The sequence below is a fragment of the Leuciscus leuciscus genome, assembly GCF_965113295.1.
Source record: "Leuciscus leuciscus genome assembly, chromosome: 19".
Taxonomy (NCBI): Eukaryota; Metazoa; Chordata; class Actinopteri; order Cypriniformes; family Leuciscidae; genus Leuciscus; species Leuciscus leuciscus.
In genome coordinates this window covers 1,926,808-1,944,257 of record NC_138743.1, presented here as the reverse complement: position 1 = coordinate 1,944,257, position 17,450 = coordinate 1,926,808, and the positions used below count along the sequence as shown (strand labels likewise).

The following is a 17,450-nucleotide window of genomic DNA, read 5'->3' as shown; positions in this document are numbered from 1 at the left end:
CTGGGGCAGATCACTCCACTTCGGAACAGCATGACTGACCGCACAGAACCAAACACAAAGTGCCAGAGACTGAACAGCACACCAACTTCTTGCCATTGTTCAACAGCTAGTCACACTGCTGAGGTGCTGCCCTTTGGTCTTTTTGTACTCTACAGACTTTGGCTAATTAATGATAATCCCTCCCTCTTCATTAACAGTCATGATTCTCCAGACTTGCACGAGTGGGAGTTTATACAACTAGGGCTGCGTTCCAGTCCACTTTTAGACACGCACTTGCGAACTTCCCTAAGCACTTCCCCTCGGGGGAATCCCTGCCGCCATTTTGAAGTGCGTTCCACTTCGTGAAGTGGACGAGGGAAGTTTATATGGACAGACCCTCGTTCCCTCGATTTTGACAGAGGGAGCGAGTCTACTTCATATGTACACTTCAGGCACCTATATGTCCCACAATGCAGTACGATTGTGACGTCACCACAAATCTCGTCTAATCACCACCACAACAAACAACTCTATGATATATTAATTATATATTTTTTAATTTAAAACAACCCAAGTACACCTATATACATTTGGATGCTGAATTAAACAAATTATTAAAGGGGGAAAAAAAATGTAAATAATAAATCAACTCCATAGCTGATTCCAAGTGATCAAGGGCTTAGGACGTTCCAATTCAGCCCATTGCAGTTTCCGCCAGTAGTGGGCACTCGTGCAACGTAAGCAATGACGCACATCCGAGTGAACGAGACGGAGGGGAGTTAGCGAATGAAGGGCATGGCAATTTTGGACTGGAATGCAGCATAGGTGATTCTATTGTTTCTTAAAAGTCAATTTTTCCCTTTTGAACATACATAAAACCACATTGAGCTGAATTCAGAATAGTATGCTAGTACTATTTCTGCCATTCTGAATTCAGCCTTTTTTTTATATTAGATGTTTTTGCTATTCTGGATTGTTTTTTCTTTTTCTTTGAAACACATCATAGTTTTCTTATGGCAACAGGCCTGTATATTTTAAGAAAATTTAAAGGGATACTTCACCTCTGGAACGATGAATGTGTATTTAAAATGGGTCATTTATGTAGTAGAAATGTGAAATTATTTTTGAATTTGGAGCCTTCTAGACTGAGAAAAGCCAGAAAATGTATTTTTGGCTCATGTGGATGAAAGACAACAACTCCCAGAATGCACTTGCTTCGCTGCCCTACGAGGCCACTCCCAAGCCACGCCTACCGGTAAGAGAGCACAGTTAAACAACTAAGCTAGGCTACTAGTTGACTCAAAACTTAAAAGACGCCGTTTTATCGTGAGTCTCCGTGACGAGTCTGCCCGGGATTTCGAGATCGCCCAAAATGTCCGGGATTCGGCTTTTCAGAACAAGAGCCTGATAGCTTAGCTTCCAAAAAAAGATGGCTGACACTATTTGTACATTCTGTGAGTGAGATCCCACCCCCTATGGGCGGGTTGAAAACATGCAGAACTAGCTCCTAGCACTGGCTGTAGTTTCTAGCCTCTGGCCAAAAAGTCCTCCGATGACGCAAAATGACGTTTTTTGCGTCATGGGAGGATTTTTTCCAGACAAAAAAAAAAAAAAATACATGAAATCTCTCATCTCAGGGGGATATGAGGGAGGGAAGCACAGTAATTTGAAAATACTACAGGTTTTCTACTGATACAAAGCTTAATGCCTTTAAATCACACCTGCTAGCGCACTTCTTCAATGTTTACGTACTAGGTCAGCGGTAGAGTACACCGTTTTGTGGCTGTTCGAACACATTCAACCACATGAGCATCTACTCTATGAAAGCAATCTGGTCGAATGTGTTGGACTACCTCCGGAAGTGGCCAAAAATAGACAAGCTCCAAAAAAATAGCCCCTTTTTACACCTTCATTTACCACAGTCCACCTGTGATCCGATTTACAAAAATGCTTCTTAGTACCAGGTGTAAACAAGGCCTTGGACAGCTACCTAGTTGGGATACAACAGTTTAGGGATTAATGCTTAAATGAAAGTAGTCTACATTACTGGGACTAGCCTGAAAAAAAGAAAATCAGTATCAACCTGCACTCATCCTTTATCCCAAGATATTATTCTATACTTGCGTGACTGTAAAAAAGCGTGACTGTAAAAAAGCACTACAAAAAGCCAACGAGTGACCTCAAGAGAGGGGTTTGGGCATCAATATATGCAGTTATGCTAGTCCAGCCATAAAGTCGTATGTAAAGCCTCAAACAGACAGAAGCTAAAACCTTAATTTGATATGTGAAACATGAACAGGGGCCCAAGTTAACGACTAGAACTTGGCAAATGGTAAAGTTAAATGGCTTAGGCAGAAACTTGGCTTGTTTTAGTTCAAGTCAAGAATCTCAATGCACAAAAGAAAAAGGTTTAGTAGTGCAGAAGTCAAACTGAGAACAGTCATGAAACATCCAACTCCAGACAGAAATGAATAGCAAAGAGAAACATGTTGAGTTTCATGAAGTTTATTAATACACTTAAATTCACCTGACCAGGGGCCTGTTTCAGAAAGGAGGTTAAGTGAAAACTCTGAGTATGTTAACCCTGAAATGAGGGAAACTCTGAGTTTTCTGTTTCAGAATGTCAGGTATGTTAAACCTGAGAAAGCAGAGTAAGTCAAGCCCGTTTCTGAAAGAGAGGTAACTTATACTCCGAGTCAGTTACCATGGTAACTTACTCTGTGAACCTAACCTGGTCGGGAGCAGGTTTTCTTCGGTAAACCCAGAGTTTCTTTCGGTCTCCTCCCCTTTTTTAAAGAGGAAGTGGTGTTTAAACACCTCAGTCATTCTTTCAGTACATTTTTATTAATAAAATTGATCTTTTATTAATAAATAAAATATAGCTTTTTTTAAATTTTAAATTTTTTAAATAAGATGAAGTCTATATAACTCCTTAACTGGCAACTGAAAACACAGTAGTAGATTAGAGTTACATAATGTAGTTTTAAACAAATTCTACAGAATTAAACTGTGGCATTTACTGAGAATCACTGAACTGTGTTCATCTGTGCACCAGAAGTGGATGGACCGTCCTCCTGCTGTTCTTCCACACTCTGGGGGCGGGGGAGAGATAAGAATACCCGTTTATACTTAGATTTAAACTTAGATTCTATAGGCTACTCCACATAAAAATGTGAATGTGTAGATTGTTTGATGTGTAGACACATAATGTTAACATTACCTCTGTAGGCCTCTCTGTGGCAGCAGAAACTATTTATCCCCATCGTCCTGTGAAGATGAGCATTTGGTTGATTATAACTTTATAACACTATTTGTCATAATTTCTGGTGTATTGAGTAGGCTACTTACGACTGCCTGGGGTTCTGTTGGGACAGGAGGCTCCAAAAGACAGATATTACCATCAGAATCTGTTGGGACCAACAAAAATCCTAACCCAAAGTAAAATAAATGGAAATATCAAAAATAACACATATGTAAACATTTTATGAAGGCCCTTGGATCTTTGGGACTGGCTCTGAAGTCCGTCCAGGAATTCCCTCAGCCAAAAATGCTGCTGCACTGCTAGACACTGGCTGCTTTAATATGTCAAATGTTTGTAAAGTCAGGTAACCTACACCCATGATATGCTCAAGCCTTACTTGACTGAATTATATTTTTATATTTAAAGTTCAGCTGCTGCCATGTTCTTCTAATACCTGCAGGATTGCCCCTACATGAAAATTAAAATTACGTTGAATAACATACTGTTCTTCCAGTTTCACCTCTGATATTATAACAGTTGGGCAAGTTACTTGTATTACTAACTACAAATGACATCTTCAGCAGTGTAATTAGATTAATGTAATAATGACTATCTTTAGAAATTATTGGTCTACTTATTACAAATTACTAAATCCCACGTCAACCTTAAACACTTGAACAAAACAAGGAGGGACAAGAAACTGCACTTTTAATGCTTTCAAATAAACAAAATACAATTGCATGAATTATTCTTGAATTGACCAAAGTGTGTAGAGGGAGAAGGTTACATTAAAAATATAACTTTTAAAAATGTATGTTAAATAGCCTATACAGAATTGTTCTATAGTCTAATACAATTACATCAGATTTAACTTTAAATTACAGAAGAATTAAGAGTAATCCCTTTAATTAAATTACAGTATTTAGATTACTTGGTAATTAATTACACCCATCACTGTATAACAGTAATTAAAATGTGAAGAAATATGAAGACCTCTTTTTGTCTGGCGCTGTTGCCATGGTGACTCATAATATCTGCGCTCCATTGATAATGGCTTTTTATAGTCGTGGTGCACGCGCTTAACTCAGAGTCAGTCAACTCAGAGTTGATTGAACTAACTCATTTCAGCTGTTCTGTAACCGAAAACTCAGAGTTTCCCATCTCAGGGTAAGTCAACTCAGAGTTCAAGTTTTAACTCAGAGTTGGTTGAACCTCCTTATTGAAACAGGCCCCAGGTTAACTTGTCCACTAGACACCACAGTTTGCCCACTAGAGATGGTCTTGACGTGCGTGTCTCTTCCTGTAAAAAGTGGTAGAAGCATGAGGGGCATTCAAATAAATTCTCAGTTCCTGAAGTCAACTTACAGCAAGCACTCACTTTTCCTAGTGCAACTTTGCTCACAGGAGCCAGAGGAGGGATGGCACACCGCTGTACTACAGTGGATGAAGATCTAACAGAGGGGGAAAGGGTTAAGCCATAGAATTCACTGTAAAAAGCACTAATATTAAGGGTTGAGGTAAGGCTGCAGAGCATACGGTTTCCTGCAGAGGAGCCAGTGATGCTGGATCTACAAATGTGAACATCTTCACAACAAAGCGCTTGTAGTGGGTCGGGAACTGAAGACCAGATGATCCAGCCACTGGAACCAATGTGGTCAGGTAACAATTATCCTGGTAAGGGCATCTGAAAGGCAAAGAGGCAGTCAGAAATGCCTTACAGCACACTAGATGGATAAAGTGAATCTGAATCCAGGCTCAATCGAGGCAGCGTAACATCTCTAGCCACCACTATCACAAACTGACCATCTCTTATACACTGGAACGAGTTACAAGAGCAGGTTATAGCTGAGGATCAGTTTAACATGAATGCCTCTACACTGACTCTACACTCTTACCTGCCTTCCCATAGTAACACTGCTGTCCGTTAAAGCAGCAGTTGATAGCAGCACATTCAGCACCACTGATACCAGGTGGTCCACATTGAATCTGCTCATAATCAGCTACAGTACATTTGTCAAGGGGCTCTGCCTGTGCCACTGGTTGCTTAGGCTGAAACTGCTTTGGAAACTGTTGACTAGCTTGCTGTTGAACTGACTGAGGAAACTGTTGACTAGCTTTCTGTTGAACTGCCTGAGGAAACCATTTTCTAGCTTGCTGTTGAACTGGCTTTTGAACCTGCTGAGGAAACCATTGACTAGCTTGCTTTTGAACCGGCTTTTGAACCTGCTGAGGAAACCTTTGACTAGCTTGCTGTTTACCTGCTGAGAAAACCATTGACTAGCTTGCTTTTGAACTGGCTTTTGAACCTGCTGAGGAAACCATTGACTAGATGTTGACCGCTGGTCAGTTTGCTGGAACATCAGAGCTTGAGGATTCTGGGGCAGATCACTCCACTTCGGAACAGCATGATTGACCACACCGAACCAAACACAAAGTGCCAGAGACTGAACAGCACACCAACTTCCTGCCATTGTTCAACAGCTAGTCACACTGCTGAAGTGCTGCCCTTTGGTCTTTTTGTACTCTACAGACTTTGGCTAATTAATGATAATCCCTCCCTCTTCATTAACAGTCATAATTCTCCAGGCTTGCGTGAGTGAGAGTTTATGCAACTGGGTGTTTCCATTTGTTCTTAAGATTAAATATTCCTTGTTTTTCCACCCTTTTTGTACATACATAGAATGCACATATTGAGCTGAATTCAGAATAGTTTACAAGTACTATTTCTGCCGTTCAGAATTCAGCTTGTATTTTATGCTTCATCATGTGAATATAATGGTTGATGTTGTGGTAATTCTGGATTGTTTTTTTTATTCCAATTCTGGCCCGTGTTTTCAGACTGACTCAAGAGTTTAACATGCAGTATTATGTTGTAATGATATGGAAGCCTTTATCAGCAATAGCTGCTGTATTCTTCAATTTTGCATAATTAAAAAGGTAATTTATATAATAAAGGCTTTTAATATCAAGCACACATTGTAAGATCCTTCAGTATACCTCAATATTTTAGGTAGCAAGGTGCAGACTAGACCTGAAATTGAAGCAATAATATACCTCAAATTCATTGAAACATGCACATTTATTGTAATATGAGTTTTGTCAGAAAAGAACAGGATCTGTTTAAGTCTCTCTTCACCAAAACAATTATTTTGCCTGCGGTCATCACCGCTGTCCCAGGTGGGTAAGAAATGGTTATACAAATAAAACGTGGTTTCATTACTAAAGCATTCATTCTCTAAACTATGCCAGAATTCAATTATTAGAGGACAACTATTACTTAAGACCAAATAATAATTCTTGTGAAATTGCACACTCTTCAAGAACTCATAAGGGCTGTTTCTTGCATGGCCATGTATGCAATGCAATCTGGGTTACACCAGATTAAGAAAGCACCAGTCATCTGTTCAATAAACACTACTGGGACCACCCTGAAAAAGGTCCCGTCTTTCATCCCAAGTCATATGTAATGCAGGTTGAAATTAATTTTGTTCTAGACAATGCTGTACTGTACATTACTATAAAAAGTTGCAATTACCTTTTTTATTCCATGGCGGAAACAAGCTTCCATAGTTTTTTAGAACATCAGCGGGTTTTTTTCCCAACCCAAAGAAAGCACACGTGAATGCCAGGTTGGGAAAATTAAGTAAAACACTTGGCAGAAAATGTATTGATTTAATAGAAAAGCTCTGATTGGGGGATTTAAACCCTTGACATCTGGCCTCTGCAAGCATGAAAGCTCTTCGAGGCTTGTTAACCAGTGCAAGATAATGGAAATAAATGTTTTTAGGATGAATAACCAGCAGGCCAACATCACTGCATTTATGCTTCATTAACAGTAACAAGCAGACATTGTGATCACAATTAAAATATGATTAATCATGCAGCCCTTAAAACAAGTCAAATTATGTTTCATACATTAAATGCTGTTATTCCCCCCCATCTATAGCAATTCTCTGGTGTCTGTTGTTGGTGCCCAGGCTAAGCCCATTCCTGCCAAGGGCGAGTATATTAATATGAATAAATGCACTGCTTTTTTTCCTGGACTGAAGTACTGTACAGTCCTGAAGTATCCTGATGCAACGTCAAACGATGCTGCCCCTTACTTTCCTCTCACTGGTGACAGCAAGTAGGTGAAAATCATCTATATACTAATATCGAAATATTCCTTTTTTTCCAAACATTTCATCCACACTTCGTCTGTGTTTAGATTTGCTGTTGAGCTCCATCCATCTGAAGAGGTCACAGAGTATATTGCCAGCATCAGCTATGCCTATGAGGATGAGGCAGACAAAGTCACGTTTAGCCTGAAGGCTGAAGGTTAGAGATGGCTTAACAAAATACCTGGGAAAAAAAGAGAAAACATCCACATTTAAAATAACCGTCATTTGTCTTTTGCTTTCTAACAGGAACATCCCATGAGGCCAGAACTGTAGTGATATTAAACAGACAGCAGTACAGCATCTCTGCAGAGTTGCTTATTGATTCTCTTCAGCTTGATTCTAAAGTTTCTGCAAAACTGAAGTATGGTGAGAAGTCGACTTTGGAAATTGAGAGTGACCTAAAACTCCCAGAGACGACTTCTGTTCAAACACTCATCCTGAAATATGGTATATTTCCAGTACAAATGGCCTGTCACGATTATTGATTAATTGTCTGATTGTGGTTATCCGATCAAATTTAGATAACCGAAATAATTCTGCAGTTTAAATTTCAATCTCAGTTTGCCATTCAAATAAGGAAATGTATGATAATGACAGTATAATTCTAGTGAATTATCTCTCTCAAAATATCTATTCTCAGAGAATGAAAAAATTGAGGTGGAATTGAAGTCTGATGTCAGATCTGAGATTCAAAGAATCATTCCCAACATCAATGCTATAGTCACTAGCCTTCTTGATCACCAGATTGGCCTGAATGAGTTGAAGGTCCGCGATATTCTGGCAAAGACAGTTGCGGTAAGAACTTCCCTCAATTTTTTTTCATCAGCCCAAATAAATAAATGCTTATTAAACTTAAAGGGATTGTTCACCCTAAAATGAATTAAAATGAAGTAATTTACTCACCCTGATGTTGTTCTTATAATGCAGTAAACCCTTCTTTCTTTTTCGGACCACAAAAGGAGAAGTGCTTGCTCTTGTCCATATAATGGCAGTGAATAGCGACCGGCATCAAGCTTTTATGCTTTCTCAAAACACAGGTAGGACAAACAAACAAACCTTAGACACAGGTGAATGCAATCAGTGATGAGTCCGGGCAGTGAGTTATGGGAAATGTAGTTTGTGAGGTAGTGATAATAGTCTGATAATGTGGAGTGCCCTCTGGTGGCTCTCAAGGGCACTCCAGCTGGTGACCGTTACATAGCCCCCCCTCAAAGGAGCGGCTTCCAACTCTAAAATTGTCCGGGAGGGAGGTGGAGCGGAGGCGGACCCGGGGGCGGGATGGAGGGCCAGGCCCGTGGAGCGGAAGAGGACCTGGAGACTGCGGCAAGACGGGAGGCCAGGGCGGATCAGGCAGTGCAGGTGACCAGGGCGGAGCAGGCAGTGCAGGCGACCAGGGCGAAGCAGGCAGTGCAGGCGGCCAGGGAGGAGGAGACGAGCCTTCAGGCGGCCAGGGCGGAGCAGACGGTTCAGGGGGACCAGGTGGACCTGGCGGTTCAGGGCTACAGGGCGGACCAGACAGTTCAGGAGACCATGGCGGCGTGGCCTCCATGGTCCTATCAAGGGACCTCCTGCCCCCCCAAAAAAATGTCCTTTGGGGCAACTCTGGGGTTATGGGCAGGAACAGACACCGGCTAAGGAACAGGAACAGACACAGACACCGGCTCAGGAACAGGCGTGGCGATGGCCATCTTTGCTGAGGGCTCAGGTGACGTGGCGTCAGCCCTACTTTCCGGAGACACTGGCTCGGCGGCGGCCATCCTGTCCGGAGACACTGGCTCGGCGGACATGATGTGAACAGTCTCTGGATCGGCAGACGTGAAGTGAACAGTCTCTGGATCGGCGGACATGATGTGAACAGTCTCTGGATCGGCAGACGTGAAGTGAACAGTCTCTGGATCGGCAGACGTGACGGGAACAGTCTCTGGATCGGCAGACGTGACGGGAACATAGATACTAAACCTATGCGCGTGAACTCGACAATCGACTACTGTGGACTTCGACCGAAAACAGGAAGAAAATACAGGTATGTGCACTGGCTGAATTAACTTCATTTTTATTCATATCTTTCACATCTACTGCAGTCAGATTCACCGCGTTCACTCTGAAGGAATCACTCACATGGCTGGGCACTTGTAATGACACATCAAGGATGTTAAGAGGCTAAAAGCAGGTTTAAAACTTGCCCCATTGAAGTCAACAGGGTGCAAATTTTAAAAACAGGATGACACAGTGTAGGCAACACCGATTTTTGTCGTTGTTCTCTGTACTGACAGCACTCCAAATTTACAAAAAAATTAGCTCAATGTTAAAATTGACCGGAGTTCTCCTTTAATTAAGGGGAAATCCAAACACGTAATCCAATATACAGGCAATAGGTAAGGATGGCTGACGCGAAACAGTCGTTCCGAAGCTTTGCGAGATCCCGAAGCGCAGATGTTTCGAAACACTGATCCGAAGCGTGATTCAAAACACCTATGTCACGTGACTATGGCCAAACGAAGCCTCGAAGTGTTTCACTAAGTGTTTCATCAGGTGTGGTCCGCCGAATCAGCGTTTGATTGACACGGTCGGGAACAGACCACACAGTCGCACATCTGTATAAAAGTGAAATCAACGCATATTGACCTCGTGGGTTTTTGTGAGAGGAGTTTGATTTTGAGATAGCGGATTTTTGGTGATATAGTGACATAGTGCGATTTGATTAGTTATAGGCTATTTAGGCTTGCATTTAAATTTAACTGGAATTTAAATGAAACTGGAAAGAGATAGCAGTAATCTTTCCTCATTTGTATGTCCTAGCTAAAAAAAATATCTCCGCCGTCTGCGTCAATGGCCTCGTGGTCAGTGAGCCGACATGTAGCGTCTTTGCACTCGGGCGTCCCGAGTTCGAGTCCCGGCTCGTGGACCTTTCCCGCCTCGTTTTTTTGTCATCTCTCTACTGTCCTGTCACAATAAAAGGAAAATCACCAAAACAATATATATATATATATATATATATATATCTCTTTGCATGCCAGCAACAAGTGTCCCTTGTGAGAGGATTTTTTCAAAGGCTGGAGAAATTATCTGTAAAAAAAGAAGTAGTCTAAGTCCTTCCACAGCAGAGAAATTAATATTTTTGAATAAAAATCTCTAAAAAAGTGAGACATTGTGGCTTGATTTCTTTTATTAATATTCATTTTGCAAGACCAAAATAACATTATGCACAGTGAGGAGCCTATAGGTTACAATCTTCACATATTAGAAAATTATAATAATAAAAAAACAACACATTTTTTTAATGGCTCGTCAAGGTTGTTTCAGATCAACACCTGCAAGTGACCACTAGGTGTCACCGTTGAGACGGGTGTCGGATTGATTCGAAGCCTCGAAACAATATGGCACATTTGGTTCAACTGTTTCATTGCTTCACGAGGCCTCGATCTGGCCATCACTAGCAATAGGTCAAAACACAGGTAGGCCGTCCAAACAAACAAACAAACAAACAAACAAACAAACAAACAAACAAACAAACAAACAAACAAACCAGGCAGGGGTCAGAGGCAAAAGAGTAATCCATGGAACAGGCAAAAACCAAGAGACATGAAACCAGGGAAAACGCTCGGAAATGCAGTGCAACAACATACAAAACTTCACAGTGAGTGAATGAGTAAACATGGTATAAATAGGCTGAGACTAACAGGGTAATGAGACACAGGTGAATGCAATCAGTGATGATGCGTCCAGGCAGTGAGTTATGGGAAATGTAGTTTGTGAGGGAGTGATAATAGTCTGGTGTGGAGTGCCCTCTGGTGGCTCTCAAGGGCACTCCAGCTGGTGACCGTTACAGGCATTATATAGACAAGCGCGAGCAGGACTTTTTTTATTCTCTATTTTGTGGTCTAAAAAAGAAAGAGTGGCATACTTAGAACAACACCAGGGTGAGTAAATGATGACTTAATTTTCATTTAAAAATTATTATATATATTTTTTTTTTTTACCTATGTGCAGAATTTGGGATCTCACACCGTGCCTGTGATCACTCTTCCTGAAAGATTGTTCCTGAATGTGTGAGTTAGTGTCACCATGTTTGCCAGTATTTCAATTGAATTCAATTCACAGTTACCAGTTAAAATTAACACATGCTTTTATAAACAGAGAGGCTGCTGTTAAATATCACTTTGGCCAGCATTACTATACCATCACTCTTCCCTTGCCCTTGGGTGGAAAATCCACTAGGGATCTGAACTTTCCCACAACCCTCTCCACACCAAACCTGATTGTACCTCATCTTGGTCTGGAATTTGAATCTGCTAGCGTTAACCTTCCAGAGTTCTTCATTCCTGGGAGTGTGTCGCTGTCTGTGCCGACTCTCGGATTGGTAGAGTCGTCCGGAAAACTAAACAGCAACTATTACATCTTAGAAGCAGCTGTGTCTACAGCCAGAGATCCTGCTGAAAGTTATTCTGCTAAATTTGAAGTCACTGGCACAAGTCCTGTTGACCTCTTCTCCCTAAAGGTCGAAGGTAAACCTATAAATTAAGTAAAGTACCACATGCACTGTATGCATGCACTTGTTTTGGATGGTTGCTTATTGATTGATTTATTTCACAGGATCTGCTCAAGTTGAGACCGCACCTGGCGATTCTCTCAAGGCTAACGTAAAGGCCGTGCTCCGCCACAAGATTATCAATGCCACGATTGGTGTTGAGGGGGAAGTGGAATTTGCTGAAAAACTCAGTGTGAAATCCAAAAGCAAACTTGAAGTAACTAGCCGTGTTGGAGTGCAAATTTCGCTGGAGCACATTGGACAGTTTGGCGTTGATGCCGAGGAGATCTCTGGAGATGGAAACCTGGAAGGATTCTTTAAGGCTGGTTCAGTCAATGGTTCAGGAAACCTTTTGCAATCAGTCTCAGTCCTCCCATTCAGACAAGAGGCAAAGATTAATTCTTCACTGAAAGTAGATTCAAAACTTCTTCAGGCTCAGAACTCCTTTGCTGTAGCCTTTGCCAATGGAGAGCTGATAATTCTGTCCAACAACACAGCATTTGACAACCTTCTAACATGGCTAAATATTGCTAAAATAACCTTTAAGGAATCCCAGCTTGATCTAAATTCTGATACAAAAGCACAGGTTCTTGGCCTGAAGATCCAAAACGTGGTTGAGACCAGAGCTGATGTTGAAGCAGTTAGCATTAAGATTGAGACCTCAACTTACAGCATTGAAGAACGGATCCATTCCCTGGTCACAGGAGCACTGGACATCAGTGGTCTAGCTATTCACAGTGACGCCTCTGTTAAACTCATTGGACATCAAGCTGTCCACAAAGCCATTCTGAACTTCAATAAAGATGGCCTGAGAACCAATGGCACAACCTCACTGCAAAGCCTCCTGAGTCTGCAGGAGCTTAAGCACACCTTCGAGATCACCTACAAAAACAAAACTGCCACTGCTCAGTGCAAAACCATTGGAGAAATCATGGGAAGTCACATTAACCACAAGACTGAACTAGAGATTGCTGGAGTTTCTGGCAAAATCAAAAATCATATACATTTCAATTCCATATCATTTAATTTTGATACCAACACTTATGGTACAACTATTCCATTCAGTTTCAATTTTGATGCCAGTGTTAATGTTAATGGTAAAGATAACACATTCTTATACTTATACACATTCATACCATATGTATATGCAAGTCATGAATTTTTCGCAAAAGTCTTTCTAAAAGCAGAACCACAATCCATAGCTCACTCTCATGAATGTAAGATCTCATCCAGCTTTAACCTACACAACGGTGTCTACATTAAATCACAGTTTGAAAGCATGTCTGACACTCTGCTGATCCCCTCTGAACAAAAGATTAAATTGACGGTTCAGGCTAAAGTGAACGACTATGCCATTGAACAGGAAATCAGCGCTTACAACAGTCCAGCGCGGCTTGGGCTGGAAGGGTCTGGAAAAGTGCACACCAATCTGTTCAACACTGCCAACACTGCTTATCAGGACTTTGCAGTCTCTGGCTTCCTAAAGTATGATAAAAGCACTGATACACAATCAATTAGCTTGCCTTTCATTGAAAGTTTTTCTCGAGTCCTTGACAACATCAGAATAACACTTGTGAGCATGGGCGAGACTCTGAGGAAATACATCAACCGAGAGGGGATTGCTTCTAAAATTCAGAACATACCTCATCATGTAAGTGACTTTGTGTCTAATTTTAACTTTGAGAGAAGAGCTGTGCAGCTGAAACATGCCTTGAAAGCTCTGTACCAAGAGAATGCATTAAAGCTGAAAGGTCTGATCAGTGTATTTGAGAAATTAGTGAGTGATGTGTTCAACCATTTCAGTGAGGCATTGGATATTTTGGGGGAATTGATTGTGAAGGGTATGCATATTGACAAAGTTGTTGAAATCCTACCAAAGTACATCAAGGTTTTGATATTTTCCATCATTGAGGATGTAAAAAATATTCTTAGCTTGATCAACACCCAAGGTTACACAAAGCTGAATGAAATATTCCATCCTGCCAGTGCTGAGAAAAAGCTTGACAGTCAGATTCCTGCAATTTCGACATCTCTTCCTGTGCCATCTTTTGGAAAACTGTATGGCGAATTCATAATCAGCAGCCCTCTCTACAACGCCAGAACCTCTGCAGAGTTCAAGAACGCCTCAAAAAGATACCCTTTTTTCACAGCTTGCATTAACTCTAAAGGAACCTCTGCAAACCTCAACGTTCTGAGTTACGATCTAGAATCCACAGCACAGATATCGATCCCCGAGACGAGTCCTGTAATATTGTCTGAAACTTTTAAGTTAACACACATTGAATTGACTTTAGACCAACAGGCATTGTTGACTCTGAATGGATCTGCTTCCAACAATACTTTCTTTCTTGAAACTTCATACAAGAACCAGGTGAACATCCCCTCGCACTCACTGTCTGGTGAAGTCATCCTGATTCAGAAGGCTGTAGCTTGCCAGGATGATGCTGCATTCACACTGACAGTTAAAAATGAAGATACCGGCAGATTTGCTCTTCAAGACTTCTCTGAGGAAGGCACCCATAAGAGTGACCTACATTTGAACATGGGCCTTGGTGCCACCAAGCTGTCTTTTACTGGCCATACCGATAGCGATGCTTTGCAGATCAAGATGAAGATGAAAGTGAATGCTGATGCTGTTGCTCTAAGCCACCTTGAATTCAATGCTAGTGTTGAAACTGAGTCTCCATTTATCAAGAACAGTTTGCTGGTTGCTTCTGGGAAGGCTCGCTTGGGCAATATGATGGTGGAAATCAAGGCATCCCATGTCACATCGGTTGTCGGAGCTGTCAACGGTGTCCTCTCTAATGCCGCCAACATCATGACTTGTCCTAGTGAGGTTGCTATTGACTTTCAGAACAGGGGTTTTGCCAAGATCAACCTCTTTGAGTCTTTTTCAGCCAGTGTTGATGTCCAGAAAGACTACGCTGTTACCTTCAACTCTGACATACAAGAAATCAGAAGTCTGGCAGTCGCCTACTTAAACAATTACAACTACAGCCATAACTTCACAGCCAGCAATAACAAAGCTGAGATGGCTATTTACGCTGTTGTGAATAGTGTGACCAGCTTTGGGTACTTAAATACTGTAGAAATGTTTGTGCCAGCCATTTTCAAGATTCCAGCAATTAGAGAGCTGAACTTGAATGATAATACTGGCCTATGGGATGACTTTACCACAAACGACCAGCCCGTTAATCTAAGTGCCAAACTTGTCTACCAGAAGAGCTGGTTTGCTCCCATTATTGATTTGGGTCTCATTGTTCCTTCATTGGGTAACCTAGTCTCTGAGGTGTCTTTCAAGTCCTCTATTCTTAACCTCAATGCTAATGCAGGTATTTATCCGAAGGATTACTGGATGCGTGTAAGTGCCACAACTGTCTCTGTGTTTCAGGGATTGAAGGCCAAGCTTAATGGAACCACTAGCCTGACCACAAAAAGTGGATTGAAACTGGCCTCTTCTTTGTCTGTGGAGAATGCCCACATTGGTGGTAATCATGAGAGTACCTTTACTCTGGAAGACATCTATGAGGCTGTATTGTCTGTGGACACAGTTGCTAAGATTAATCTGACAAGCTTCACTATTGATGCCACTCATCAACTTTCTGCGGACACCAAGGCCCATCCAAAGGCAGCATCAAACTTAAAGATCAAGTACACCTTTGATCGTCCAGATTCAGTGGCTGCTGGACATGGAGATGCTGAGAATACCTTGAAGCTGGATGCAACTCTTTCCTTTATCTCTATTGATTCTGCAACCCAAGTAACCACAGATTCTACATTGCCTGATGCTTCTGAACTTAAGGGGAAAATGAATAATCAAGCTAACATCTATGTGAACGCTGATGGTCTGAAATCCAATCTGAAGACTACTGGAAATGGTTACATTGATAATAAATATTTCAAGTTTGGGTTTGACATTAGTGACCAGCTGACCTTGGAGGGAGATCTTGGCCGTATGCATTCTTTGCTAGAAATTGATTCAAACTATACATTTATCAATTACAGATATACTGAATTTGCAATAAACCACACTGCTCTTGGTAAAGTTGAACTTGTTCCCCTGAGCACCCTCTTGGCTGCTGTAGACATGTTCTTGACTCAGCCAAGTGATAGTGATTTTGATGTAAGACATACAGGAAGAGGAAGTATTTTGTCATCGGATGGGTTTTATGGCAAAATAGAGATTTTCTCCCGTTGGTACAATTCAAGTACAGCAATATCAGCAGATTATAGTGATTTACCTCTCCTAAAGGGTGTGTTTGGCTGCTCTTCTAATCTCACATCTACATCTACACTTCTGGAGTATCAGGGTGAAATAAGTGTAATTTACACTGACCTCGACTAACATTATTTTTTGTTGAATACACACCGGATGAAATATTTCATCAAGGGATTGATTTCAACTAATCATTGAGCTTTATTTGCTGTGTGCTTGCTCACCTCAGGCCTCATAATCACTGACATGAACAGATCCAGAATAACTTTAAAAGTCACTCTCAAGCACAATGATATAAGTATGTTTGTCTAGTGATTGAAACCCTGAAATACTGCTTGTCCCATTTAAACACTATATGCAATAAATGGATCACTTTACTATAAATATAGACTCGACTCCTCTTATTGTTCTACTTCATTGACAATTTTACATTAAATTGTACATTTTTTGATGTTCATTGTTTATTTAATTGATGTTCATATATTTAATATAATTTTACCGTTGCAAAATAAAAAAAGGATAAAATGACTTTTGGCAAAAGTTAGTGTTTAATATTCCTAGTTATATTCCAAGTTAAACGTTTTTTCTTTTGTAGTTTTTATATGAAAATGTAATAACTCCAGCATTTAAGATGCAAATAGCCTACGTGTGAACCGAAAAACAACAATATTTCCTTGACTAGATGATATAGTCACAATTATTAAACCAGTGCTCTTTAAATGATCTTATTCAAGAACAATTCATTCTGCTCACCTGAACGGCCATGGAAACAGAGCGCCCTGTATTCATGGGTTTCATCAGGTCCCTTTCCACAGGTGTATTAATCAAGCACAATGCAGTCTGCATTCATAATCTAGGTGCTTGATTTTATACACCTGTGGAAAGGGACCTGATGAAACCCATGAATATCCGCGTAATACAAAAATCGGTCCATCAATGAATTCTCTCAATTGAATTAAAATATAAACTGCTGGGATGACCGTATTTTATCTCTGTGACATACTGTTATCACTCAACTAAATAACGTTTGAATTCGTTTAAAACGTTATATAAACATAATCAGTGATTTAACAAAGTAGATGGATTTAACCAATTGTCTCTGATTTAACTCCTGATTTCACTGCAAAACAGAAGAGGGCAGTGTATGCACAAGGCTTGCGTAGAAAACAAGAAAAGATAAAGGAGTTGCCTTTTGCCTTTACGTTTTTATAATATAATGACATATTGTTAATAAATAGTTTATACAATTAAATATACGCATATATACCGCGAAAAAATAAATGTTAAATTCCCAAGTACGTTGTTATGTGACGTCGAGCCGAGGGG

The 17,450-nt window shown here is 40.8% G+C and overlaps 1 protein-coding gene and 2 long non-coding RNA genes across 4 annotated transcripts; 1 reads left to right on the top strand and 2 right to left on the bottom strand.

Moving 5' to 3' along the window:
• Window positions 1-2,515: 2,515 nt before the first annotated feature.
• On the bottom strand, window positions 2,516-4,451 carry LOC309482130. 2 transcript variants are annotated; one of them, XR_014200210.1, is made up of 4 exons: window positions 3,328-4,451; window positions 3,200-3,246; window positions 3,000-3,071; window positions 2,516-2,765 (listed from the first exon to the last, which is right to left on the bottom strand). It is a non-coding gene; the product is annotated as an uncharacterized lncRNA (long non-coding RNA). The 2 variants fall into 2 exon arrangements; XR_014200209.1 differs by having other exon boundaries at window positions 2,516-3,071.
• Window positions 4,452-4,882, bottom strand: LOC309482165. Its single transcript, XR_014200250.1, has 3 exons — window positions 4,757-4,882; window positions 4,599-4,671; window positions 4,452-4,520 (listed from the first exon to the last, which is right to left on the bottom strand). It is a non-coding gene; the product is annotated as an uncharacterized lncRNA (long non-coding RNA).
• Window positions 4,883-7,233: 2,351 nt separating this feature from the next.
• On the top strand, window positions 7,234-16,502 carry LOC309482403 (apolipoprotein B-100-like; the record flags this gene model as incomplete). Its single annotated transcript, XM_082147751.1, has 7 exons — window positions 7,234-7,346; window positions 7,428-7,537; window positions 7,627-7,827; window positions 8,021-8,175; window positions 11,371-11,429; window positions 11,518-11,885; window positions 11,974-16,502. The coding sequence occupies 7 exons, from the start codon at window positions 7,234-7,236 to the stop codon at window positions 16,251-16,253; spliced, it is 5,286 nt and encodes a 1,761-aa protein (XP_082003877.1). The 3' UTR covers window positions 16,254-16,502.
• Window positions 16,503-17,450: the final 948 nt, after the last annotated feature.